Source organism: Seriola aureovittata, chromosome 12, assembly GCF_021018895.1.
Source record: "Seriola aureovittata isolate HTS-2021-v1 ecotype China chromosome 12, ASM2101889v1, whole genome shotgun sequence".
Classification (NCBI taxonomy): Eukaryota; Metazoa; Chordata; class Actinopteri; order Carangiformes; family Carangidae; genus Seriola; species Seriola aureovittata.
In genome coordinates this window covers 15812630-15839951 of record NC_079375.1, presented here as the reverse complement: position 1 = coordinate 15839951, position 27322 = coordinate 15812630, and the positions used below count along the sequence as shown (strand labels likewise).

Here is a 27322-nt window from a genome sequence, read left to right as displayed (position 1 = left end):
TTTAGGTTCAGAGCCAGCTGTATGTCAGCATGCTGGTCCTCTAATCTGTGGCTTGCTTGGGGCTTCTTCCAAAGTCCCGGGACCTAAAAAGGCCAAGCCTGACTGGGCTGGAACAGTAACACCCTACACTTAGCCACATGGCGCTAGCTAGCCCACACCCTGCTAAACACAGCCAGATGTGCAGGGACTGGCAGCATGGTACAATGTCACTGCAGTCTCCTGCAGCCATATGAACTAAAATCTCTGCTCTGGACGTGGTTAGAGAACAGATAATCCACACCAATATATAACCATACATTTCAACCTTAACCTTCCAAAACATTTTGTGTCTAATCCTGGGAATAACCCAGAATCAACTATTTCTTAAGTCACTTATGAAACACTAAAAGCAGTGACTGGATTTCAGTGGTAGTTATTTTACCAAAGCCTGAAACTAGAGTAAGTCAACAGCTGAAGCTAAAAACAGGATGTCTTTAATAAGAATGGCTGAACCCAACAAAATTTAGATGATCATGTGGCAGCAAATGTAACATATTATGGTCCAATTAACCCCAGTCTATCTCTCAGCTATCATCTTCAGAGGACACAGTCAACAACAGATGGTTTTTTAGACCTCAAGGTCCCAACACACATATACTTCTCTCCTCCCTCTGTCAGCTCTGCCTTCCCCATCTGATGCTCATAGGGGTGAGATAAGGGGATATGAGAAACAGGAAAAAAAAGAAATAGAGTTGAACAGAGCGGGAATGGGTTCGCTTTGGAGAGGAGAGGAGAGCGTGTACAGAAAACAAAAAAAGGAAGCAGCTATGAGCTATCAGAAGTTTGTAAGAACATGTCTGGCAAAGTGTATGGTACATATACAAAAACAAGCTCCAAATGACTTCATTATGAAGCTACACAAGTTACCTTGTTCATGACTTGTGTCTATGTGTGTATTTATCTACGAGTTTTTGGATGCACATCATTACAGTGTTTAGAGGTCGCAGCTGAGTGCTGCTTGAATGTGTGTGTTTGCAGTCTGTGTTGTTTACTGGTTCTGCTGTGCTAAATGAGGTGTTTTCCTGAAAAATGGGAAAGTTCAACAACTTTAGGATGACATAAACTATCTTGGAGAGAATTTGTATGTCTTGGACAGGTTTGTGTGCACATGTGTGTGTGTACTTCTGTGTGTTTTGGCAGGGTGATGGTGTCCCTTTGGCACAGCAATAACAGCACCCGGAGTGAGAAGGGGGGGCCATGCGAAAGAAGGGGACAGAGCAACAGAAGAAGAGTAAACAAATGTCACTCAGCCACTGATCACTGTGATCTGAAAAGGTCAGGCTAACTAGCCAAGCTCAGAGCTCCAGCTGACAGATCCATTGTCACCAACTGGCCAAGGAGAACAAGTGGAGCACAGAGACACCCTTCTATTAACTGGAGCAGGTCATTAGACACAAATAATTGCCTTGGTGCCAGTGTTCTAAGATTGAAAATCCCTCTCTTTCTCTGTCTCCCTCATTTCTTTTCTCACACTCAGAGCATTGCAGTTATTTCATGCTATTGAGAATAAGAGTAGATTTACAATAGCAGTTCTGATTATTGCGCTGGTGTATGTCGCCAAAACACAGCAAATCATAATTCTATATAATGTATGTTAACATTTTACTGTAAAAAGGTACCTGAGACTTACCTGATTCAGTTGAATTAAATTACATGGGATCTAATTATTTATGAAATAAAAATATACTGTCATGGTCATGGTTACTGTAATATTAGCAAACTCTCAAATCCTAATCCAATGTAATGTAAAAGCCTACGAAATATCTAATCTATTCGCTCTCTTGTATGGTAAAAAAAAACAAAAAAACAAAACACTTTATATTTGCATTTCCAGTCTCTTTGGGAGGTACCAAACAGCCATAAAATAATAGATAATTCTATATTATCATTTTAAAGTTATGTTTTTTCAAAATATAACTAAGCATATTGGGGCAACATTTTTTTCCTAGAATACAGCACAGAGCAGATATGAAACAAGAGAATAGAGGGACATGAGATGAAATACAACAATGTCCCCCGACATTGCCATTACCTAGTTAGCTTCTTAAAACCTTAACAGAAGGCGCCAAATTCTCTTATTCTTATTGTTTTAACTTTTCTGTGTGTCTGGCTTCAAACATCAGCATTCAAACAGTGAAATCCAGATTTGTATTTGTAACAAAGTAAAAGGAAAAGGTTGGCAGTCTGACAACACCACTGAAAGGCATTACCAACCTCCTCTGTTGAAGCATGACAGTAGATCAATGCTCTGCATCAATCTGCACCCTGTATGATAAAATGGCTTTAACTTATCTCTTATACTTATTGTCAGTCTGCGTGTGTGCATTTTTGTGTTGGCTGGGCATCTCTGGAATGAAAATGTGAAGTGAGAAATACCACTACTGGCAAGACAATGTGTTGATCAAAAGTGACATACAAAAAGAAAACAAACAAACCCCCCCCCCCTCTTTGTATTCTAATTCCCAAACTCATCTCATGCACTTACTAAGAATATAAAAACTCACCATCAAAGGTCTTGTACTGTCCAGTGAGTGAGGTCTGTAAGGATCGTCCAGCATCTTTGAGAAGTCCCTCCATCTCTCTGCGGCTCAGGGTGGCCAGGTTGTCCTCCATGCCACTGGTACAGCAGGTGTAACCCTGGGGACAGATGCGCAGGTGCTCCCCTATAGCAGGAGGACACACGGAGAACAAATAGGGAAGAGGGTGATTTATAGGGGGTGACAAAAAGCAGTGAAGAAAAAGAACAGGAAACATCACATTAGCATTAACAGGTCCCATCAATTCAATCAGCACTCAACAAAATAGTGACTGATAGTTCTTTGCATCTGTAAAAAATTTTCCACAGTGAACATGAACATGACAGGCTGAATTAGCAACAGCGGCTGTTTTTACGGCCTTAAAGCCAGCCTGTTGGCAGTCGAGGAGGCAGGGCTGCATGTGTTCGCCTGCCTGATTACCTGGCAAGATGTGGAGAACTCTGTGGCAATGGGAGCACTGGAGCAGGAGTACAGCATCAGCTCCCATACAATTTTAATGAGGACTCCTGACACGCATGCCTGTCCATGCATTTACAAACATGTGCACGCGCACACACACACACACACACACAAATGCATAAACTCTGAAAACCAGGGATGTGTGTGTCTCTGTGTTTGTGTGTGCGTGCTCCATATGAGAGAATTTAAACAAGGGTTTTCAAAGATGTTTAAAACTGCAGTCAAGCTGCAGCTGAAATCAGACCAAATTATGTAGGAATGAAATTCCATCATCCACATCAATGCAGCCGAGCTTGAGGCGAACAAAATTCATGTGGGTGACATTCATTTACAGGTGAAGGGAGCAGATAATGTTGGATGCAAGGCTTTGACTTGCAATCATTTTCTTATTTTACATCTGCAGAATCCTCCCCACTGTTACTATTTCCAGACACAAGCGTACACACTCGCATAATATGAATCCAAAGTGAAACACACAAGTACCCAAAGAGCAAATATGCACTGTACTATGTAGAATAGGGTGCAGCACATCACACTGAGACAATTCTTGTTAGAAGAGGAAAGATTTCAGCTTTTAGATTACTCTGTCGCACTTTGAACATAAAGACAATAAAGACAACTGAAGGATTTTTTTTCTTGCCAAAAATGAAATTCATTAAAGCTTCTAATTTGCCCACATATGCAAAAACACACAGACAAATTTCAAAAAGGCTGTAGCATGTATGCAGATAGGATGGAAACGCTTTTTGAGCGGAGTGCTCTTCCTCAGTCAGCACAGAGGGCACATCTTTTTGCTGGATGTGGGCTTTTGTTTATTGGAAGGATTAATAAATATTTAATTTCTTTTGCAAACACAGAGCTCGCAGTTGTCTATATGACGAGTCGCCCTGGGCCTGTTTGGAAACGCCTTTTCTCAACTGTATTGATATGGACATCTGACACAGCCCTGCATAATAAAACACGCCCATACATTGTTCATCTTTGTAGTAGTTCTAGTAGCCTCCATCCGTCCATCACATCAAAGTTTAATAAAACATGACGGGTTGACTTAAATTAATAAAACCTTGACCTTCTGTTACTAAAGATATATTCAAACCAACAAAAACTGGAGCGATGTTGGCAGATGTACATTCCTATCCTGGTTCATGTGGGAGTGATAGATTTACAGGTTAAAATAAGGTGAAAACAATAACAGTATTTGTTATTGGCCAGTGCAGAGTATGTATAAAAGAAGCCAGCAGCTCTGTTGTTATTTGATATTAACGAGCCACTGGTTGCACTTTGTGTTAAGCAGTATTCATAGAGTGCAGGTTGTAGTATTTCCATTCTGATTGTATGACTGCGTCTATGAAAGAGGCACCTAAGTGAATCTCACTGAGTCCACCTCCCCACCCAAAGGCCCTACAGTGACAAGCATTAAGCTCTAACTGCCTCTCTGTAATTCCCACCTCACCAGCCATTCTCTTCAGCCATTTTTCTCTTCCCTGCTTGAGGGCTCTCTCTGAGATACCTCTTGGATGGCCTCGTATTGTACAGTATACACAGAGAGACCCATACACACACATACACACACACACACACACACACACACACACACACACACACACAAAACATAAGTTATGACTTACTTGTTTTTCTTTTGTTATTAAAGTAAATTGAAAACTGACTATTTGCTTATTTTTGTTCAGATTTCTCTGTTCTGCTTCTCAGTGTCACAGCAGTGATAAATCTGATGCACAGGCGCAAGATTCATCTGATAGTTTCAAGGCTATTGCCATGTATTTTAGGCATTTAAATGGCACATTAATATTTGAAAGACTAGCCTGCTTTTAAACCTACCAACACAGACTACTAAAATCATTCAGTATCTCTTCCAAATAATAATAAAAAAAAACACCACAATGCTTTTTCATAAACACATGTACAGTAACACATTCCAAGAACTCTGTCCTTGTTCTATCCTTTGTTAACAGACTGAAGTCTAATAGTAAGTCTGATACTTAGCCTGTGGATTAGCTTGAAATGTTTAATTAATATTACACAGTCTGCACAAAGGTATAAACACACGAGTACAGGATTAATGATTTAATGTCCCCTCAGGCTGTCATTAGCATGCACCTGGCACAGCTCTAAATGAAGGCAGGTCTATAGGCACAGTGCTGCCATCGATAACATTGATCCTGCCATCCGTTTCATCGTCAACCAGTGGTTTCTGTGTGCACTGGCTCAACAATTACAAGCAGGCATTTCGCCTTCATTTATTGTAGTTGTTGCCCGAGTTAATCACTGTGTACCCCTTCCCCAGCCTGTTCATGATCTAAGCTGTGTTTTACAGTCAACGCGCGTATGACAAGAATCCATACCCTTCAGTGATTATGTGTCAACCTAGTTTCTGCAACTGTCCTTTAAGTGCCTCATCCAGGGCAGCTCTAAAGTGGAGCAATTAAAGGCAATTTTCTCTTTCAACACCAAAGTGGAGAACAGGCTCCCTAGATCAGAGAAGAAGGTGACATTGAGCATCTCTCAGCACCCTCTCGCTGGTGACTCCCAACCAAGCACCAAGGGAAAGAGTTTGGGCCTGGAGAAGGGCATATGTACTGTGTGTGAGTCTGTGAGATTTGTGTGTCAGTAGGAGGAAAAAATCAATTGAATGAGAAGATGAGGAACTGAAGAGGAGAGCACAAAGACATAGAGAAAAAGGAAAAATGAGGGAGGGTTTCATGGAAGGCTAAGAAAGAAGATTGATAGAGGAATAGTATACAGTACTATCAGGGGTCAGCTGCAATCTGTCAGCCCCTGGGATGGCCATTTAAATGCTTGGACTGGTTTTAGTGTGTGTGTGTGTGTGTGTGTGTGTCTGTGTGTGTGTGTGTGTGTGTGTGTGTGTGTGTGTGTGTGTGTGTGTGTGTGTGTGTGTGTGTGTGTGTGTGTGTGTGTGTGTGTGTGTGTATTATGGGCCTGTGGCCATTTCTTCCAGTGCAATCCGCTAGCTGCCTGCCATTTGAAGGACATCTGTGTAAAGAACACAATACACAAACACACACAAATACACAAACACACACAAACACACACACACAAAAATAGTAGGAGGTGTGAGGTTTACAGATGCTGCCAGGCAGAAACAGCCTCTTCAGAGGGTCCATTTAAATATATGGAAAACAATGTGACAATTTCAGCACACACAAACACATAACATTTGCAAACTGGACACACGCAGGCATTCAGTTTTAAACACAGAGTCTTAGTCCTCGACACACACTGGCTCTGCAGCAGGAAAGGTCACCTGTAACAGAGCATTATGTTTCCAGTTGGCTAACCTAATAGTCGGCTAATGTTACACACAGAGCAGTCTCTTCCATTTGACTCAGTAAACTGGAGTAAGCTTGTGTGTGTGCGTGTGTGTGTGTCTGTGTGTGTGTTAAGCCGTGTGTGTCTATTTGGTGGAGAGTGACAGTAAGCCACGCTCAATCAAAGTGTAAAGGGAATGTATCCTCAACAACCACACACATCTCTATCTCCCTCTCTCTCTCTTTCACAGAGACACACACTTTCAGTCTTGCAGCCAGAGGATACTAGAGTAATCAGCAGAGGAAGGCAGCTCAATCTAGAGAAGAGCTGTGTTAGTGGGAGGCTTCAACAGTAGCATCTACAAAGCCACAGCAGAGAAGGAAGCTAATACTAATGCTTGAGATGCCCAATTTTCTGTGCTTATAATACCAGACATATTCCATTTTCTGTACTTAACACTTAGCTGAAAAAACATGTTTTCATTACATATCACAAGACCACTCCTCTTACATTAGAGATTTACTCTCGCAATAACCAATTTCCAGCCTGCCCTCGCTATTTCCTGTCTCTATTGTTCCCTCAGTCTGAATAAACTTCATGGAATGCACGATAGACTTGAAAAATATGGTCATAATAACAACAATAATACGGTTCACGTCACACAAGAGAGGGTGAATTACAGCATTTAAACTGATTGCGCAGTTGGTTCACAGAGATGAAACAAAGCCGCACATAATTAAGATCTGCTCAAAGTGATCATTCAAACATATTTAAATTGACAGAGTAGGTATTCCGCATTAATCAACCACCTTCTGCGAGGCCAATCAGCACAGAGGTAGCAAGCCAATTATCTGGCCTCTCCTAAAATTAGACACATGCATAAACTACACACCCACCCAAACATCAGTCTATGCATGAGGGGAAAATTAGGAAAAACTAACTGTTCACGTTAACCCCATAACAGTCCTCCATCACTTCTTTCCTTTTTTCTTTCGACGAACAACGCTGCTAAATGGTGAGCAATTCCCTAACCATTAGCTTATCACTGTTCACCAGGGAGGAAGGGTCCTATTAAACAGCAATCTGGGAAGGCAGAATAACGTCGTGCACACTGTGATAAAGCATGGGAGAGACTGACAGTCAGGGGCTTTTAGAGATGGTGGGAAAGGCAGAGAGAGGAGAGGGCAACAGGAAATTAAGAATGACTAAAAGCCAAAGTGTCTCCGTCATTTGTCTGGGAGCCTGTGAACAAAACAGAAGAAGTCAAAATTCTGAGATCGTGCGGTTAGGTTACCATCACTGCGTGACTATTTAGTGTGTTTTTGTTTTGTTTCTGATCCATGGATACTGAAAAAATGCTGCAAAAAATAAACACTTGTCTCCCATCATGTAATGCACGGTCAATGTGGCAATTCTTTTTTCACAGCTGTGGCAAGTTTTGATGCTATATTTGATTAACCTGTGTAGGCGTTACGCTGACTCAGATACTCTTTGTAATTTTGAGATGGCCAGTTCAGACCATTCAGTGTGGTCATGGAAAGTTTTAGGCATGACCCCAGCTGTGCACAGTTTATTCAAAACCTTTGGCTTCTTTGTTTGTCTTTGCATATTACTGTGGTGGACTATTGGGCTGTAAATTATTCTTTTTTTCCCCGTTCTTGTCCACTTTGGCTTTTTGCTTTGAAACACTGTACAGTGTATTCAAAACATTTTTATTATGACAACTGGTACCACAGTGCCAAAACAATTACCACTACTGCTGCATAGAAAAAAAAAAGACTTCCTGAATCTTCCCCTTTCTCTGAGAAGTTTGCATGTTTTCCCTCAGTTAATTGCTTCCTCCCAACATTTCAAATACAGTGTAAGCAGCTCAGGTAGGCTGGATAGATTGAAGACTCACTGTAAAATTCCCACAGGTGATTAGACAAAAATATTGTCTTGACTGTTAGATCTATCGGCACCTATGATTTTTCACTGACGTGCTCTTTTGTGTTGCACACCCTGTCCGTCGTGTGAAATCTCTTCTTGTATTAGACATTGGATGACATGACGATGATGATTGGATGGTATGTGATATACCACCAACATTCTCGGACACCCTGTCCAGTTCCTGCTGTTAGGATCAAAAATGTGGCATGTTACCTAGAGTGAACCAGGGTAGCTGATCCGGCTGGATCTTGTTCCGCATTAGCTCCCTTAATCAGCATGTGCGCAGTGGGCATGCATTAAACTCAACATTCATTTTATGTGCCATATTAGCACCTTCTCATTTGAAGATTTTTAAATTAAGCACATAAATAGCATGGCATCAAGAACAGGAATTTAAGATGCATTACATGTGAACAGTTGTTTTCTTCTGAAGCACATTTGACAAAATGTTACTGCGATCACACTTGATGGCACACATAACCGATGGCTCCTGGTAATAATTGCGATTGCATAACTGACACTGTTTCAAACCAGAATGCAGAAAATGTGTGTGTGTGTGTGTGTGTGTGTGTGCATGCGCGCGCACGTGCTTGTACAAATGAATCCGTGTGCACACATGCTGTGGGATCTGAGAGATTAGCGGCCTAATACACTGGTGAGTGTGTATGGGTGTGTGTGTGCGTGTGTGCGTGCGTGCGTGTATCTGTCCACAGTTAGGCAGATTATTGCCAGTGCCAAGGAAAACACCCATGGAACACCAGGAATCACACACATGCGCACACACCCTCACACACACTTGAACAGTGGATTAGGGTTAAACAGATGAAAAACAACAGGGCTATTTGGCAGCAGGGGTTGACATGTCTCATCCACCAACTGTACATGCTAAAATTTCACATACCGATCAGACAAATGCACATTACATATAACACTAACACTATGGTCTCGGCTACCAGCCTGCATGCCTGTTTGCTGTCAGTCTGTCTGTTTACTTGTCTGTTATTGTCTGTCTAACTTTCACACACACAAAACTACAAACAGGCGACCCACGCTTTAACCTACACCCTAAATGCTCACCAGTCTGGTAATTTGAGCCAAGCAGGGAGTCACATATATAGCTACCTCGAGCCAGACAAGGTGGTGGCCACACAACACATTAATAACATATTACTACTGAGGCCGGCTGATCTTTCAAGGCTGCTCTTTCCTAGCCCATACTGGCTACCTGCACTTTTGACTAACCAGACAGCGATTCATTGATACAGGTAGCAATAGACTCTTTATTGCCTAACTAAAAAGGCACTCTTTCACTCACTCAACTTGAATCAGACTCATTTTATTAGGCTTGGAAAAAGTCTGACCAACTCCTCATTTTAACTACAGGAGAGAGGATCGGCTAAATGGATAATGTGATAATGTAATGATGTGGGCTGTAGGAGTAGATTACTGGGTTAGAGTTAAATAGCTTTGGCTGTGATTAACTCAATGGTCAGCTTGTGTTAACAAATGGGCCGGACAGAAGGGAGTGGAGTGACGAAGGGAAGCAGGGTATAGTGCAAAGGGCAGGATGGGATTGAACAAGATAAGACAGGATGCTGTATTTTGCTCCTATATACTGTGTGTTTATGACCACCTACAAGTGCTGTATTATTTACCATTACTCATGCTGATGCACCATTTAGCAGATATTCACCATTTTCTGTTGCCCTATCCCAAAGGAAAAATACAACACTCATATTACTGTGTTTAAAAACTGCTAATACAATAACTCAGCTCTTTAATAAGTCAACTTGAAAAGATGTGAACTGAAAAGAGGGCTTATTATATAAAAGTAGAAAACAGCTTCAGCATGAGGTAGTGGGACCTGAAAGTGAATAAAATCATTATGGATCATGTCCCTGTTTCTCTGATAGTTTATACTGTCTCCCATAGCAACAGATGTGAACCAGATGCTGGAACAGCAAGCTTGAGAACAACAGTGATAGTGTCATTGTTTACAGATGAAAATGGATTAGGGATGGCAACTTCTCATGTTACATGAGAGAGAGAAAGAATGTGAGTGGGTGAGAAAGATGGACAAACTAAACTGAAACTGTATTTTGTTTTAAGGCACACAGGTGGAGGAAAATGCATTACATGAATGTTAAGCCCAGCAGCCTGCGCCTGCAACATTTGTTCTGGGTCGGACAGAACCTGCGGGATTCCAATCCTGTTGCAGGCCCTCTAATGGGAGCTGTGATTTATAAGGAACATGATGGATTACAACAGGTTTTGTAATTAAGTTGCTGTAGCCCTGCGAAACACGCTCGACTGCCCACTCCAGCACGCACACACAAATACACACAAGCACGTTTGCTCTTTGTCCCATTCCCACTCTCTCCGTCTGATTCTCTGTTGCTCTCTCCCGTTCACACACTAACAAACGCCAGTGGCCGGTGACTAACCAAAGAGCGTGAATGCCAGCTGCTTTAAATGGTGGCAGCAGCCTGTCCTGTTCACTTAGTAGGTACAGTCACAGTGCTGTCAAATAAGTTGTTGTGGGGTTGGAGATTTCCAACCAACTTGCCCAACCATGTCCTGCCTTCTTCAGTGTCTTCACCACGCTTTATCCATTCCCACCATTTTCTTTTCAACTTGTGTGTTGACTGAGATTACACTGGACTGGCCTGGAATGCAGGAGAATGTCATTTGCTTGGATCTAACAAGAATAACAAACCCAACAGTATACTGTACAGACAGTACAGACATATACGGCCCGAGTTACACCCATCCTTCTCCTGCCAGTCACAGACATGTCTTAACATGAGCTCGTTTGTGTGTTGACTGACTTACTGAATCTTAGATTGTGTGTTCGTGTGTTCGTGTGTGTGTGTGTGTGTGTGTGTGTGTGTGTAGGCAAAGAAATAAGGGAGGCAAGTCATGGAAAAAGTCAGTGAAAAAATGTTACATAGTCCTTTGATGTGTATCTCAACCATAAGCCATACCGTATCATAGGCCACCGAAGGAGTAACTAAATGGTACAGCGAGCTGACCTCATTTCTGTGTCTGGTGGAATGTGCGTGTTGTTGTGGTATGTGTGTGGGTGAGTTTTCCACTGATGTTCCAGCAAAGGTCCTTGACAGGAAGTGTCAACAGTTCATCAGACAGTACATCCTGTCACATGATTCAGATGAAAGAAGACTTACACTTCAGCCTCCTGTGTGACTGGATGAAGTCTTGAAGGTTCACAAAAACTCTTCAAGATCAGGGAGGTATAACACGCACTCTTTTAACACAAGAAACCGGTTTGCTGGGTTCAAACATCCATAAAGCAAAGACTTTTTCACATTCACACTTTTTTCCAGACTGGAAACAGTTCTGTCTTTTCACAGACACACCGCAGCAGGAAGTAATTGGAAAATAATGACACCAAAAATGATATCTATCTCTCATTGAATTGATATTCTCAGGTACATGTTAGCAGCTACAGAAGTTGTCATACCAACATTATAAGGTGATAATATGTCAATGTTGTGTTCACAGCTTTTCTGCTGAAGCCAAGTGAAAAAAAAATGTAGCTTTTAAGGACACAGAGTCTTACTACATTTCATACTATATTTACTACACTGATGTGTAACGAGTCAGACTTAACAACAGGTAAACCCCAGTGATTCATCCATCCTAAGCTTCTGTACTATGTATCAAATGTAATTATGACTGACAGCTACCAAGCACCACAGTGAGATCATTGAATCACACACAACCTGATCTCTATCGTCCATTAATCACATAAGCTGATGTTATACAACAAGAAACCAGCCAGAAACATGAACACACAGTTAAACTGAGCTGTCTTCCTTAAACCAGAAGATTTTTACTCCCCTTCCACAAAATCCCATATGTTCCGTCAGACACAGCTACTCAAGGCCACCCCCTGGCTCCGCCACTGGCTAGACAGACAGGCAGAGGAAAGGGGATAGCTCGCACATTATATTGTATATGTGCCTGTGCCTGCTTGCAGGTATTAGTGCTTGTGTGTGTATGAGAGAGCTCATGGCTCGACTCCTACACACCTGCAAGCTTCCCTCTGTGGCAGGCCTGTCTCCTGATGGTGAAAGAACAAACAAAGCAGCCAGTCCCCCTCTGCTCGCTGGTGCTCAGAGGTGGAGAGGCTGACAGATAGAAGCTGACCTGCTGTTGTCAGGGCCTGTCAAAGCAACAAGAGCTAGAACACATTCAGCCAGGACTGAGTCAGAGACATAGACACAGAGGGTGGTGGGTGATGCAGCTGAGAGAGATGTACGCGGGAGAAAATATGAAGGTGAGTACATAAGAAAAAACAGGGCAATGTAAAAGAAAAAGCAGAGAGGATGAAAAGTTTTCACAAAGGAACCAAAGATAAACTAACTAAAAAGAAGAGACGTAAATCTAATAAAGATGGAGAGCAAACATAAGCTAGGAAAGGAAAGAACGGGGAAAGGAGAGTAGGAGTTGAATGATTGCCAGGTGACTTTCAACTACCAATTATTTTTATGAAAAATGAATCACATATTTTATTAATGCATGCAATCAGAAAATAAATAGCAGCCAAAAACACACAGAAGTGTAAAACCTAAGAGAGAAAAGTGAGCAAATGTGTGAAACTTTCAAATGCTCAGCATTTTATCACTTTATTGCAATCAGATATCAGATTTGCAAATCACATTCTTATCTCTGAATCTCAAAAGGTATGTCCAATGAGAGATTTACTGTTAGTGTAGCAATCACTCCTTCATAAAGAGCGAATACAGCTTTGTAAATAATAATAATGATCAAACCACATTTACACGCTGTGAGCTTAGATTGATGCCTCCAGCTTCCACTCCACAGAGAGAATTTAAATTCTTTTCTCTCACTCTTATCCTTTGGATTGGAATGAATAGAAATCAATTTATGATAGAACGCAAATGGCATATATGATGGGAACCCCTGAATGTAATTTTACTGTTTAATCCGGCTCCTTTCTCTCTGCTGCCACAGTACAAAGGCCCTCACAAAATGCCATCAATCATCAGCTTTTGACCTACGAGCACACACCCCTGCCACTCCAATCCAACCGTTTTCAAAGGCAGAGAGAAAGGTTGTCCAATCCTCAATTAGATCTCCTTTAATCCCCAATAATGAGTCAGAGAAGTATTAAATGTGGAGTGATCTGATTATAGATCAGTGCTTGGAGAAAATATGACTGATGCTCTCTGCCTCAGTCATCAGATCAAAGCACAGACAAGCTTCTCAGTACTTCCCGTCGTTCACTCATCTCCCCCGCCTCTCACTCTCTCCTCCCTTTTTCCTTCCTTCGCTTCTGGCTGGGAATCTGGCCAGGGAATCTGGGCTTCCAAAGAGCAGATCCATACTTGCCCAGATCCTCAAACACTGGCATTTTTTTTTTAATTCATGGCTGGGGCCAGATAACAATCTTTACCTTCAGGGGATATCTCTTATCTGTATCATTTTATGTCATTTGTCTACATTTAGTATATATCAAGATTAATAGTATCACGATCTGTCATCTGGTGGCATTGCTGGTTTGATGGGAATTAAATTGCACATCTCCTTGGTTAGAGAGGCTGCTTCTGTGTACACTCGCAGTGCATAAGCATTTTCACAAAATAAACAATCTGGCTGAGGTCTAATCAATCAACAAAGCACCAACAGCAGCACTTTAATCAGTGAATCAAAAGGCCGAGCTGTGTAACCCAGTGTGTGTGTTCCTGTTAGCTGACAATGAGATGCATTATGACAATGGCTGTGGGCTTCAATGATTGTTCTCAAACGATCATAAGCCTCATAACCAGTGAGTCATATTAAAAGCTTGATCTGAAAGAGGGCCTGACATGGGAACTAACGCTGTACAAGGAAAGCCCTGTTTTGGAGATGTTGTGTGTGCATGGTGTGCGTGCCAAGCTGTCTATTTTGAAGTCAGGTCAGGACAGGCCAGCACTTCAGGCCTCTCTTAGTCACTGCGAGTCTGTGAGTCAGTAAAATGTCTTGACAACAGACAGATAGACACGGCTAGCTGACAGCCAGGCAGACAGACTGAAAGGCATACAGAAACATGAAAGTCACATGGCGAATGTGAAGCAACACAACAGAGGGGAAGACGTTTTCTGGAAAGGCAGACAGGTGGGCAGACAGCAAACATAGACAAAGGAGAAGATATCAAGACATACACAAAGCCAGTGGTAAGGAACAGTACTGACAAGACAAAGATGAAGATGCTTAGGGAATGTCAGAACTATTAAGTCTGTGGTTTCTGGTTTCTGCCTCACAACGAGACTGTTCTATCAACAAACCGCACTGAAGCTCCATGAAAGAGCGCAGAGCACCATTCTCCACAGTGGCTCATTTAAGGAACCGGTCCACCAATTCATTGTTCTATGTAGGCCACCACCGCTGATGTCACACACTTCTCTTGCCTGATGAAAAGCAGTGTTGGCCCTGACCATTTACACATAATGACAGAGGAACCACAGCCCCCCCCCCCCCCCCCCCCCCAGCTGTGCCTGTGCTTTTTGGGGAAAAACAGGGCATTTTGGGAAGCTGAGTCACATCAACTTCAGGATGTTAGTGGTGCAGCGAGAGATGACAAAGTAAAGATCAGTATTTAGTTTAGTTCAGTTTAGACTGCAGTTTTTGCTTGCTACTTTTTGAAACACCTTGTTTCCAAGAAACACATATTATAATTATGAAATTGATTACAAATCTTTATGCCAAATCTGTTACTCACTGTTCCCACAGTACATTAATACATACAGTGCACAAATCTTTAGTCTATAACCCTGGAAAAAAACAAAACAAAACATGTCTTGATTTTTTGCTTTAGGGTACATTGGCTTCAGGCCTATTTAAAACTTCCAAATTTGCAACACAGATAAAGACCTCAGACCTTGACCAGTTTTACATCTAAAACTCAATGTACAAAAATTGGCAGTGGTCCATCTAGTCCAACAATTGAGTTATGTTAAGCAAATAGCTCTCCAAAACATGATTTATACACTATTATATGCATTTAGATGGGGAAAAATTAAATGTACAAGTGAATCACATCTGACTATCATATGAGTCTTTTTCAATTCCAGTATGACTGCAGGGTAGACTAAATTGTAGGTTGTTGTAGTTCAAGGTTTCGTGTTTTTTTTTGTGATTGTGTGTGCAGACCATCAAATTCACAAAAACTGAGGCTAAAGTAATTCAAAGTTCATTTAAGTATCATGAAGGGTTCTTCATGGTAACAAAGGGCCAGTAGAGACAGTATACTGTATTCTCTGCACTGTTCTCATCGCACACAGCTGTGCATAATTATTGGCAAGTATAAATGACCTTCTGTTATCACTGTGGGAAACAGCTTCTTACGAGCGTTCTGTTGCATTTACAGGTCAAATTAAACATTAAATCGAATAAAAACGTCCAGTGATGCGCTCTATATAAACATGCATAAAATATACAAATTAAATATGAATGAATTACAGCCTAAATCCTAAAATAAAGCAAACCCAAAATTATGTGAAATGTTGACTTTACTCGCTGCAGTGTTTGCACAGAATGGTTGGTTTTACCAAGTGTCCAGTAGCTTTGCTTGTTGGCCTCCTTAGAAATGCTTTTATGATGGTGTAATAATTTTTGACTGGAACCAACAATAAAGCCCTTTCCTGGAAGAAGACTAGGTCAGACTGGACCACTTGATCTCTGTCAAACAAGGAGATAAAAAAACAACATAAAAAGACTTTCACACATTCCACTGCTGGTAGCCAAAACTCCAAATAATACTGAATTTGTCATGGGTTAGCACTTGTTAGCGTGACAGTGCAAGGCTGACTGGTCACACAATGACCCTTCAAGCACTGGAACAAGCTTAATGATGTAAAAAATCATTAGTTCTCTCACCGCTGACAGGGACAGTGGACAGATTATGTGTGGTTTGAGAATTTATGTTCTGCGCAGCACAATCCAAGCATTCTTCACAGATAGATCAGCGAGAAGCACAGCAAATTACTCTTCACCATAGCTGCGAGGGGAATTACATCCAGAAGGGCCTGGGAGTGATGTGCGACTCGGATACTAAAAGGTCAGACTAGAGCTGTAACACTCAGAGGAAGAGGAATGAGATATGCATTACACTCCAAGGACTGCGTGTGTTACTTTTCAAACAAAACATTTAAATAGCGTCTGGGAAGTATCTGAAAACCGCAGATCACATTGCAGGTGTGTGCACATTACATATTACAGAAATATTATTGTTATTTGGCTGTAATCTGAATGATAAAGAATAGCATTTATTTCCGTTGACAAAGACACAGAGCCACTAAAGATTTTCACAGACAGCCCTTTAGGCCTTTAGAATTGAAAATCTTGGCATATTGCCCACGTGGGAGCAGCTTTACTGCAGCTATCTGACAGGTAAATGCACAAGATGTGTAAAGGGATGTTTGTGTCTTTCACTCGGTACACCTCTGTCTAATCCCCCTTTCAGAGCAGGCCTGAAAGAGGGCTTTTCATAGGTTCTTCTTTGGAAAAAAAGAAAGAAAAAAAGAAAACCTAAATGCTTGTCAAATCTGCACTCCTGAACTTGGGAGTGAAGCAGTTCCTTGCTTCTTCACTTCCTCTTGTCCTCCTTTCTGCTCTTCTCTCCTTCCTTCACTCACTCGCACTGTCATATGCTCTATTAATGTTTTGTTTTTTTTTCATCTCAGTGCTCTTGTGCCTGTTGACTTCAAAGTTTCAGATGTTTTCCAGTCGCTCGTCATGATTGATGCTTGGTTTTCTGCCAAGCTATACTTAAAACATGGAGCTTGAAACTCCATATTTTGCTCCTCTGTTTCCTTTATTTACACTTTTTGTGAGTCTTTTTTGTCATGAGCCATCAAGCTGCAGTGAGTGTAAGAACTGAGTGACTGATGTTTGGCCTGATGAGAAATGTGGTTCACCATGCAAAAAGGTGTTATGATGTTCATCTGATGGCTTCAATACACTGGCATTTGCAGTGCTGCTACCCCCCTTTCATTTTGATGCAACCTGTATCATTTGATTTTAGTTTGATGTGAGCAGTGGATCATGATTGTTGGACTCTTCTGTGCTTACAAACCCGAAATAACAATCAAGTTATCAAATATAATCAGCCATGTACGCACAGGTGTCATATTTGCTGACATATGATTTCAACAAGAAATGGTCAAATTTGAAGCAGCAGGTAATCTTATCTCATCTCATCTTGCCGACACATTAAATTAAATGATGTCTCTGCTGTTGTAAACATTTAAAAATGATATTGACTTCCCCCTTCGCCGAGCAGCTGAAATTCACTATGAGTGGGACAAAGCTTCTCCACTGTCCTCCCTCACTGGAAACAGTCATCACAAAGAGCTGAAAGGCTCGATGGTTATCCTTCCAGAGCAAGATGAAGGCAGAGGAGAAGGACGGAGAGAGAGCCGAGAGGGAGGCCACAGGGAGGCAGACAGGGCATTGGCTTTTGCTGAAAGGGTAGATGGTTATCCCTCCAGCCGGGGAGGGAGGAGGAGGAGAGGCTGAGAGTAGAAAAAGAGATTTACAGACAGGGAATGAGGGCAGGAAGAAAAACAGAGTTGAGAGAGAGAGAGAGAGAGAGAGAGAGAGAGTAAGAGAACAAGAGAGAGCAAAGAACTGAAGGGCTCTGTGTGGTTATGTATATCTCCTCTGATGTTGCGTCTCAGTCAAAAACAGGCACAGGATGGCACAGAGTCAGCAGCATCACTGCACAACCACCAGGCTAATGGCACAGGTGGATATGAGCTACTAAACTAATCAGCATTATGATCATAGACTAATGTTTATTTGACAGGCTTTGTTCAAACTACACAGTCATATTCCAGTTTTACATTTAAGGGAATGGGAAAGATGCTTATTTTTTTTCTTGTCTGATAGTCAAATGAGAAGATTTATGAAACTATATAAAATCAAAGTCACTGACAGCTTTCAGTTAGCTTAGCGTATCACAAAGATTGAAAACAAGGCCAAACAGTTAGCCTGGCCAACACCTCTAAAGCTCAGTATTTAAACTGTAATATCGTGTTTGTTTATTCGGCACAGAAACTGAGGCGTCAGAAACAAGTTGTTACAGCAGCCTCACGGTGAAGACAAGCCGAGAAATAGATCCAAATCAGTCTGGCAGGCTAACGAACCAGGATTACTGTTTGCCAAAGCTTCTAGTCTTTATGCTAAGCTAAGCTAACAGGCTCCTGATGGTACCTTCATATTTAGCATAGAGATAAGAGTGTTATCAATCAAATGTATGTACGTACACGTAGAGCAAGAGGAGGAATATTCAACTAAATATGGAGTTGCTAAACTATTCATAGCATTGTAAATTTGTTTCTAAATCACTTCTAAAAGATAAAGTAAACAAGTGCAAAGATGCAAGATGGGTGTGATGTGCTCTCTCTTACTTATTTTGGTTAAAACTCTGCCAGCTGCATTGTGTGCGAGCCAAGGTCGTCTCGCTGAGTTCTTAGTTCAGTTGAATTATTTAATATTTAATGACCTGCAAAGTGTGGGAGCTCCTCTGACATATAACTCTTATTGAAGTCCTTGTTAAAATACATTTTTATCCCAAAATTATTCTCAATATTCACTTTATTATTTACAAGGAATGCGGCCCATTGTACTGCAACCCCCTCCTGCAAGACAGTTCTCCACCACCTCCTCCCCCTCCAGCTGTGAGAAGGTGTCATGAATGCTCTAAAGGCCACTGGACTCTAATATATGGATACAAGCCAGCACGAGGCTGACATCATGTAGCCTTTCCCTGAATCCCAGCCACCTACAAAGCCCACCATTGTGTGGCCCAGCCCATGCCCTCCACCCACGCCCGTCACACCACCCAGATCCTCGCTGCACTGGCAGCACATTTAATTAACTCCAAATCTGTCAGCTACCGCTGAGCTATGCCAAAGCAGACATGTCAGATCATGCCCCATTTGATCTTTAAGGGGATTTTTTCCCCCAAAATGAAAAGGGAAAAAGGCCACCACAAGAACTAACAGGTATTTGCACAAATAGGCATCATAAGACAGGGCTTGACTTTCTTCTCTGACATGCACTTCTTTGTGCAATTATACAACAGGTGTGTGTGTGTGTGTGTGTGTGTGTGGGTGTGTGTGTGTGTGTGTGTGTGTGTGTGTGTGTGTGTGCGTGTGTGTGTTAATGCCTGTTCCTGAAATATTGTGTACAGTAAGCTTCTGATCTACATTGCCTGACTAGAGAGGACTGTGTCCGACAGTTCTACTCTCTGAAACTCAGTAATTCAAAGGGAGGAAAGGCCATAATGTTAACACATTTTTACAACTACTCTTCTAAGACATCAGACATCTGTCTAAATGTTATATCTTGTTTAACCTCTTACGCATAAAGAACACGTTTGGTGTGTATTAATGGACAGACACTGCAAAAAGATACAAAAATCAAAGGATGTCTGCAGTTCTGTGGTGACAGCAGATAAACAAGCTTCAGGTCCTATCTGCTATGACAGATGTGGGGAGTGAGAACTGTCCTTGACTAATGTAGAGGAAGTATAATATATTCACAAAAAGCCAAATAAGTTTTTTGTTCTTTTAATGCAGGTAAAAGTGAAGATAAAGGGCTATTCAAGCGGCCGCCTTTCAGCGGCGGCCAACCACTACAAAATTATTGCCACCGCTTCTTCAGAATCTTATGAAATGTCATGAAGTCACATATGAATATGAAATGTGGGGAAAGTATTAACTGAGTGTTTCTTTAGTTCATCCTATAGAGTGGCACGTCCTCTTCCCCATCTCATTATTACATAATTATATAATAAATACAGAAAGAAATAAAAAAAACCTGTGTACTTTTCTATTCAAATAAATTCAATAATTTTGCTTGTTAATATCTCCTCATTTCCTTTTTATTTCGCCTACAAAATTTTGGAAAAACGTGCATGAAGAACTTTTCGTAGAGGAAACACTGTCTAACACCGGTTAATTCTAAATGCCCAGTCTTGTTCTCTAATTGACTTTTAATATTAACCTTAATATATAAAGTTATTTTTATTGCCCCTCTCACTGAAGGTGAAAGTGTATTAAAGTGAGCTGAGAAATTACCTTTCCTCCTAATTACCTGTCCCTTTACCTTAATTGCAAGAAAAGCCTGCGAGCAGAAAATGAGGGCAAAAGGAGAACTTCACCTTAACTCAGAGAGAAACATTGACTATCTAACAGCTGGGTGAACATTGCTGTCACACACACAAAAAAAAATACCAGGCCACGGAGAGCTGGTTTCTCTCCACCTGCAGCATTGGAAAAAGGGAAAAAGAAGAGAGAGGGGAGAGAGATGGGGTGTTTCTTTTGCAGCAGAGCAGCGTTGCTTCAGAGAGTAGAGACACTGAACATCAAAGCCTGTGTGGGGCTAGAAATAGGGGAAGAGAAAAGAGGAGGGTGGAGAGGCAGCAAGAACTTAGAGCCAGTGCTCCCTACTGAGAATCTTTGCTAAAGAAAGAAAAAAGACTGGGTGAAAGAGAAATGGTAAAAAGAGGGCTAACGAAAGAGAAGCTTCTTTTACCTCAGAGAAAGGAACATGAACTTGACAGTCTTATTAAGGCGGTTGGCTCCAGACAGCACGATTGGTTCCCTTTACAGACTACAATAATATCTACAGGGGTAGTCGCCAGTTAACTGCCAGGGCAGATATCTGTATCACCAAATACTGCTGCACTGCACAACCAGAGCTCTTACAAGTGCCACGGGCTGGTTTAACTACAAGGACAGACCTGCTCATAAAAGTGGAGGTTCACACACACACACACACACACACACACACACACACACACACACACACACACACACACACACACACACACACACACACACACACACACACACACACACACACAGTAACTACATACAGACCACAGAAACACCTAGAGGTGCAATAAAAATCCTAAACCTCGACAGATTCTGTTTGCTAAACAAGGCAGAGACAATATAATTCTGACAAGTAGACAGATGCGGATCTCCACTCCACAAGGACACACGGAGGCACACTGCATGGCCATGAATTGCATCCGTCCATTTCCTGTTTCCCTGACCTGAAAAATTTCATTAAAAACTCACCGCTGCCAAGAGAAAAGTTCATTTCACTTTGGATGGAGTTAAAGTGACACTTAACCATCTGAGCCTGCTGCTGTGTTTTACTGGACTAAGGATGGGTTAGATGGCGGGAACACATCGGGATGCTGGGAGACCGGGGTTGTGTTTGTGGACAGGCTGTGCCATTCCCAGGGAACTCAATTAGAAGAGATAGGGATCTAATCCATGAGCAAACAATGAATGGTCAGAGAAGAGCTGCATTTTCCGTGGTTTTATTTTCTCTTCTTGCTTTGTTTATCTGTCATTTGCCACCTCAGCTACTGTGGGGAGGAAATCCTGAGAAGGATACTCGACCTTCTGACTAGAATCAACAGAATTAGATCTATGATATTGTTCCAGAATGACTTGCAATTGCTGATGCCTTAACTATACGGTATTCTACTACAACATAGGTTTACAATGCTGATTCAATGACCATAGAGAGGCAGCAAAAACTAATAAGAAAAACATGTTTGGTTTAGAATAGGTTAGCAAATGCTACCTTGTCTTATTTACTTCATTTAATCTGACCAAGATCCAAATTTTGGAACGATTAAAAGAGCAAAAGATGGCAGAATGACAGTGACACACAGTTAAAAAAAAAATGTTGCAAAATTATAATTTCACGTTGATACATTAGCCTTTCCAAGTCCAGAATTTATGTTTGGAGTATACGGGAAATTACTTTCTGCATCATGGCAGGGAGCTTAGAGTTGAAAACTAATTAACCCGAAAAACATCCTCAAGTCTCAACCTCTGCCATCATTTTATGGAAAATAAAAGACAATACACAAAGCTCAGGAGATAACCCTTCATCATTTAGGCTGAAATGTTGCGTGCTGCAAGAAAGGAAATCACTATTTGAAAATAAACCAACACCGGAGACAGCTGCGTTGGCCCTCTTTTTTTTGTTGTTAGCATGGAAAATTACACATTCCCTTTAGTTTAACCATACAAATGCATAAAGAAGATTGCTGTATACATTTGTTCGGCGTGGATCAAAAACAACTTCTGCTCGGGGGGCAATTAGTGAAACACAATCGAGTAAAGAACACTTAGTGCTTAGGGATGCTGTATCTAAATGCTAAACGAAGTGTAAAGAGGCACAATATCCATTTGCAATTCACTTTGGTAATAATCAGACATGTGGGACAACATTATAACCGTCTACAATGATTTGAAACTGCAATATTCTGCAACACCTTTTCCTCTCGCCCCTTTTTTCACAAAAATGATGGACATGAACAGTAAACCACACTTAAGGCCCATGACAATAGGTAGAAATGAAATAATAATCACCTCACAATGAAAGTATGAGTGTGGTCCATGAAAAAGATTATTTATAGCAGTGTAATGGTGCATTAGGCACCGTGTTCCCAAGAGAGAAGGGGCCTGGCTACAATTTGCAAAATGGGTGATGTGGGAAGTGGGAAGCTTGAACAGTTAAAGCAGCTTCTAACAACCGCTGCTTGTCATTTAGCTACAGAGAAGCTGGTAGACCGCCACATAGAATAACGATCCATGCCTGGTTGAGAGAGAGAGGCAAACTGAGAGAGTAAAATGCTTTTAGAGAGGGTAACAATATGCTGAAAGCGAAGGAGGCGGGGGAATATTGCAGCCTGACAGTGAATGCACCTCATCTGAAAGACTGGAGTAGTTTCCTGTCACAATAGAGCGACGTCCTTGGAGGGTTTGTCTGAGATACAATTAGCCTCCATTCAAGTTATACTGGCCATCCGTGGTCCTCCAGAAAACGCATGTGGACTATAACGGTACTTTAAAGTGTTATTCATGCTGCTACAGTTCACACATTCACACTTTTGTCAGCACGTATGGTACATAGGTTCAGCCAGCTACATGGACAGTGGACACTTGCGAACATGGGCAAATGAAATAAAAAGTTATGACACACCAGATAAACACAGACAACAGCGAGTGATTTAAGTTCCTGTCACCTCAATGTCACAGCCCAGTCTGCCTTCCTTGGCCAGGCTGCCTCAGTACCCCGCGGGCGCACATCCCTGCCTCACAGCGTGAGTCAGAGGAGCTAAGCAGTGCGCCACTGCGAGCCACATGTGTTATACTCTCCTCCTCATCCAACCAGCAGACACAAATTATTAAGAAGTTGATAATATTGGCCTGTCAAAGCATGAAAGATAATAATCATGTCAGTTATAAGTAATTTATGGAAGAGATGTGTTTGGAGAAGCAATTTGTGATTGATTTTAATTTAACAAGTATGCTATGCTGGTGCATACTCGAATAAACATGCACACACACATTTATGTACAAGTCAAAGCAGTCAGAAGAGACAGCAGAATCAACTCTGTGTCCAAGGCATAAACAACAGTTATTGACGTCACCCAAAATCAACAGGGCCAGGGCCTGAGAAAGACAGCCAGCCAATTTATATAACAATGTGAAAAAAGAGGGGCCTTGCGATGAGAGCGACAGCTGTGCTTAATCAAGGGAACTAAGCCAAGAGAGATGTGAAGGGACACAGAAGGACGAAGCGAAGGTGAAGAAAGCTGGAGAGAGGAAAAGAGAGCTTGAGGGAAAAGAGCAAGATAGGATATAAGTCTGGAAAGAAGGAACAAAGTCTCGACTCTGTGAGCCTGAAGAAGGGATGGAACACTTAAGAAGAGAGGGGCTGTTACAGTGAGAGTTCATCCGCAGTGAGCACACAACCCTCTTGACAAAACACCCCAATATGGAACATCAAAGCCTTGATGCTTCTCTTTTTGCGTCACCGCCCGATTGCAAAGAAGGGTAAAATTGGTACAACCAAACAACAAAGACAGAGAAAGTCAGCTGTTGTTGTTGTTTCACTTCACCATCCTACTGTGCTCTCAGCAAGAAGTGTGTACTTTACTTCTCTCACCTCTTTTCCCCGGGGAAGATTAACCTAAAATGTAGGTTGATTTAAAACTTTTCCAAAGATCATTAATTTCTGATACCGTAACATCAATGGAACAACATTCTACGACAAAAATCCTCCTGTGAAGAGACCTAAGCCAGATCTACTTTTCCTTGATTTAGTCCATCCACTCCTCAAGGCCCTGGTCATTCATCAGCAGATATCACATGACACACCAGAGCCATTCACTCTGAGTCTCACAGTCTCCTCTGCCCAACAGGACTTGTGATTCAGTTTGGCTGAGTTGATGCCCTGGGCCCCAGGCGTCAGGACTGAGGCTGCTGGGAAAGTAGGGTGCAGGGTACAGGGACACACAGACATTGTGACAGGGATGCTATTACTGTTGCTTCACAGCTAGAGGAATAGATTTAGCCACATACTGTAGATGTGCGTAGCCAGTTTATTAGAGGACATGTCAGCAGACAAACGTAGACACAGGCTACACAAATAGCTTTGTGAGATGAAAACTGATTTTGATGCCACGCTGAGTATACTGAAAACAGCTAGAAAGCAACTTACTTACTCTTCAAAAATGTAGAGTACAAGTAATTATGCCAAGTTGAAAGAGAGATAAAGCAACACACACAAAAACAAAGAATGACAGGATGAAACACAGAGTGGGAGAAAGTTTTCTATTGCTCCATAAGACGCTTCATCTCTGCCTCTCTCTTTATCTCAGCAGGATGGAAGCAAGAGCATGAAAGATTTAAAGAGAAGGCTTTTAGTTTGAACCAGCGCCTGGCCCAAAGACACACACTCAGACACAAAAAAGAGGAAAGATATATCAGACTATCTCTGGCAAAGCTTACTTTTACAATTACCAGTAAAGTCAGATTTTTTTAAATTTTAATCATAAGAACACACACACCAGACAATTCAGTCAAGATGCAGGTCCACGCACTTGGCGTTTGAAATTATTTTAGAGTGGGGAGCCCAGACTTAGGATCTCACAGAAAACTGCTTGATCAAACGTGACGTCAGAGCAAAACAAACATGGAATATTGTTAGCTGGTTGCACTTGTGTGTGTTGTATTTCTCCAAAAAACAAAAAATGAGAAAAAAATGAGAATGTAGTCACAGCAGAGAGGACAGGATCAGCAGAGCTTGTACATTTTGCAGCACGAGCTGAGGGAGAGTTGGAAATAAAGTTTTATTCTATTAGTCTTAAACGTTATTGCTATTTTTAAACAGGTGGAGTGGAGAATGAAACGTGAGATGGTTAGAAATGTAGTCATTTTTATACACTCTCTTTTTTACCTTCCACTGCCACGGAGATGGTTGATGGTCAATTGCTAGCGCATCATCTGGTTGTTGACGCATCCCAGTGACCACACTCTCATTGGATATTGCGGATGCGATCGCTGTTCTTTTCACACTACATGATTTTTAAATATCAAAGATGTTTGATATTTATAATTCAAAATCAGGGAGACTCAAATCCAGTTGGTAACATTTACATTATGTCTGTAAACCCCTCACATCACAGGATCGTTTGGGCAGATAAATCAGTTCAGACCAGCCCTAATTAGGGAATGACAGGAGGGGTGAATTAACCCAAAATCTGCCCAGTTATCCTCTAATGTGGAGCCAGCATCACTGGATAAAACCTGGATAAAGTCTAAACACACAGAGTCACATATGCAAGCCAGCACCCAACATCCCTTGGGGCAAAAACTCTTTCTAATATGACACTGTTGAGTCAGGGATTCTAGTTCAAGTACATTGCTGCAAGATGTTGCTTATTGTATCACGTTGTGCACGTGTTGCTCAGACTTATTTAAAGTTGTACTAAGGGTAAAAACAATATGATGACTATGTGCTGCTTTAAATATAAGCTGAGGGGTTCTGTGGGTTTAAATCTGAGTTTAAGTTTCCGACAGGTTGCGGCGCAGAATGCTACATGACAAAAAGCTTTCGTACCCCCCCCCCCCCGTTAAGTTCAAGCTGACCTTGAATGAAGCACTTAGCGTACAACTATCTAAATGAAACTGGTTATAATTATAGCTCTCACTGATTGGCATACTGCACAGCAGCTCCCAGTGTATGTATCCAGTATGTACAATATGTATTTGTGATCCTCTGCAAGCCAGGAGGTCGCTGCTGTAAATAACATGTTCTTAGTCACCTTGTCTGATAGGATAAGAGACAAATGAACACACTTTATGTAAAACACGTCTTATGTGTGTGCTTATTAAAATATGTAAGCAGAAACAGTCTTGCATTAGAGTAACACAGCACGACACTCACATTTTTACGTAGTATATATTTAAATACAGACACTCAAACACCCATACAATACATAAACACATTATACGCATTAGAAACACACAAGGCAGCCAGCCATGCACTAAGCTTGAGTTGACAGAGTTCATTTGGAAGATGTAAAATATTTATGAGAGAAGACTCTGCAGGGGAGGAAGAAGAGATGAAAATAGTGAGGGCGCAAAGGAGGGATAGCAAATAATGAGACGAATGAAACAGTGACGAGTGGGCCCAACTGAAATGCCCTCTGTTATGGCTGAGCGGAAGAAATGCAAGCTAAATATGTCACTGTCATTTCAAGTTCATTAGCTCACTGCTTGCCATCCCCTCCTGGGAGGAACGAAAGAAGGGGAAGTGTAGAAAGGTATATTTGTACAGTAGCAAAAACCGCTGAGCTCCTGCGAAACGGAATAGGAACTCACACTGATAGTTGCTTTGTGACTTTTAAGCTTGTACCTTTAATATTCTTCTTCTTTAAAAAGTTACTGATTGCACTTACTGTAAATTCCCCATTATAGCTTTTCTATTTCCATCCACGGCTGCGATAAATGAAGCCGCGGATGGAAATAGAACACAGTGATGCAGTCACAAATGTATCAAAAAATGTCACATTACAAACAGGATCTTCAGTGTTGGAATAGATCAACATTCCTGTCAAACTATTCCACTGTTCTTGGAATTTTTCAGGTAGACAAACAAACAGAGTAAGTGCCAGTGCCTTGCTATTAAGTGGCTTAAATGCTAGGTGTTTGCAAGGG

The 27322-nt window shown here is 41.5% G+C and overlaps 1 protein-coding gene across 1 annotated transcript in view; it reads right to left on the bottom strand.

The window, feature by feature from the left end:
• The window catches only part of gpc1b (glypican 1b), a 64533-nt gene that overhangs the window by 25400 nt on the left and 11811 nt on the right, over window positions 1-27322 (bottom strand). Inside the window, exon 3 of the mRNA XM_056391269.1 lies at window positions 2544-2702. Within this exon, the coding sequence (XP_056247244.1) occupies window positions 2544-2702 (159 nt within the window). The remainder of the gene's footprint in view (window positions 1-2543; window positions 2703-27322) is intronic.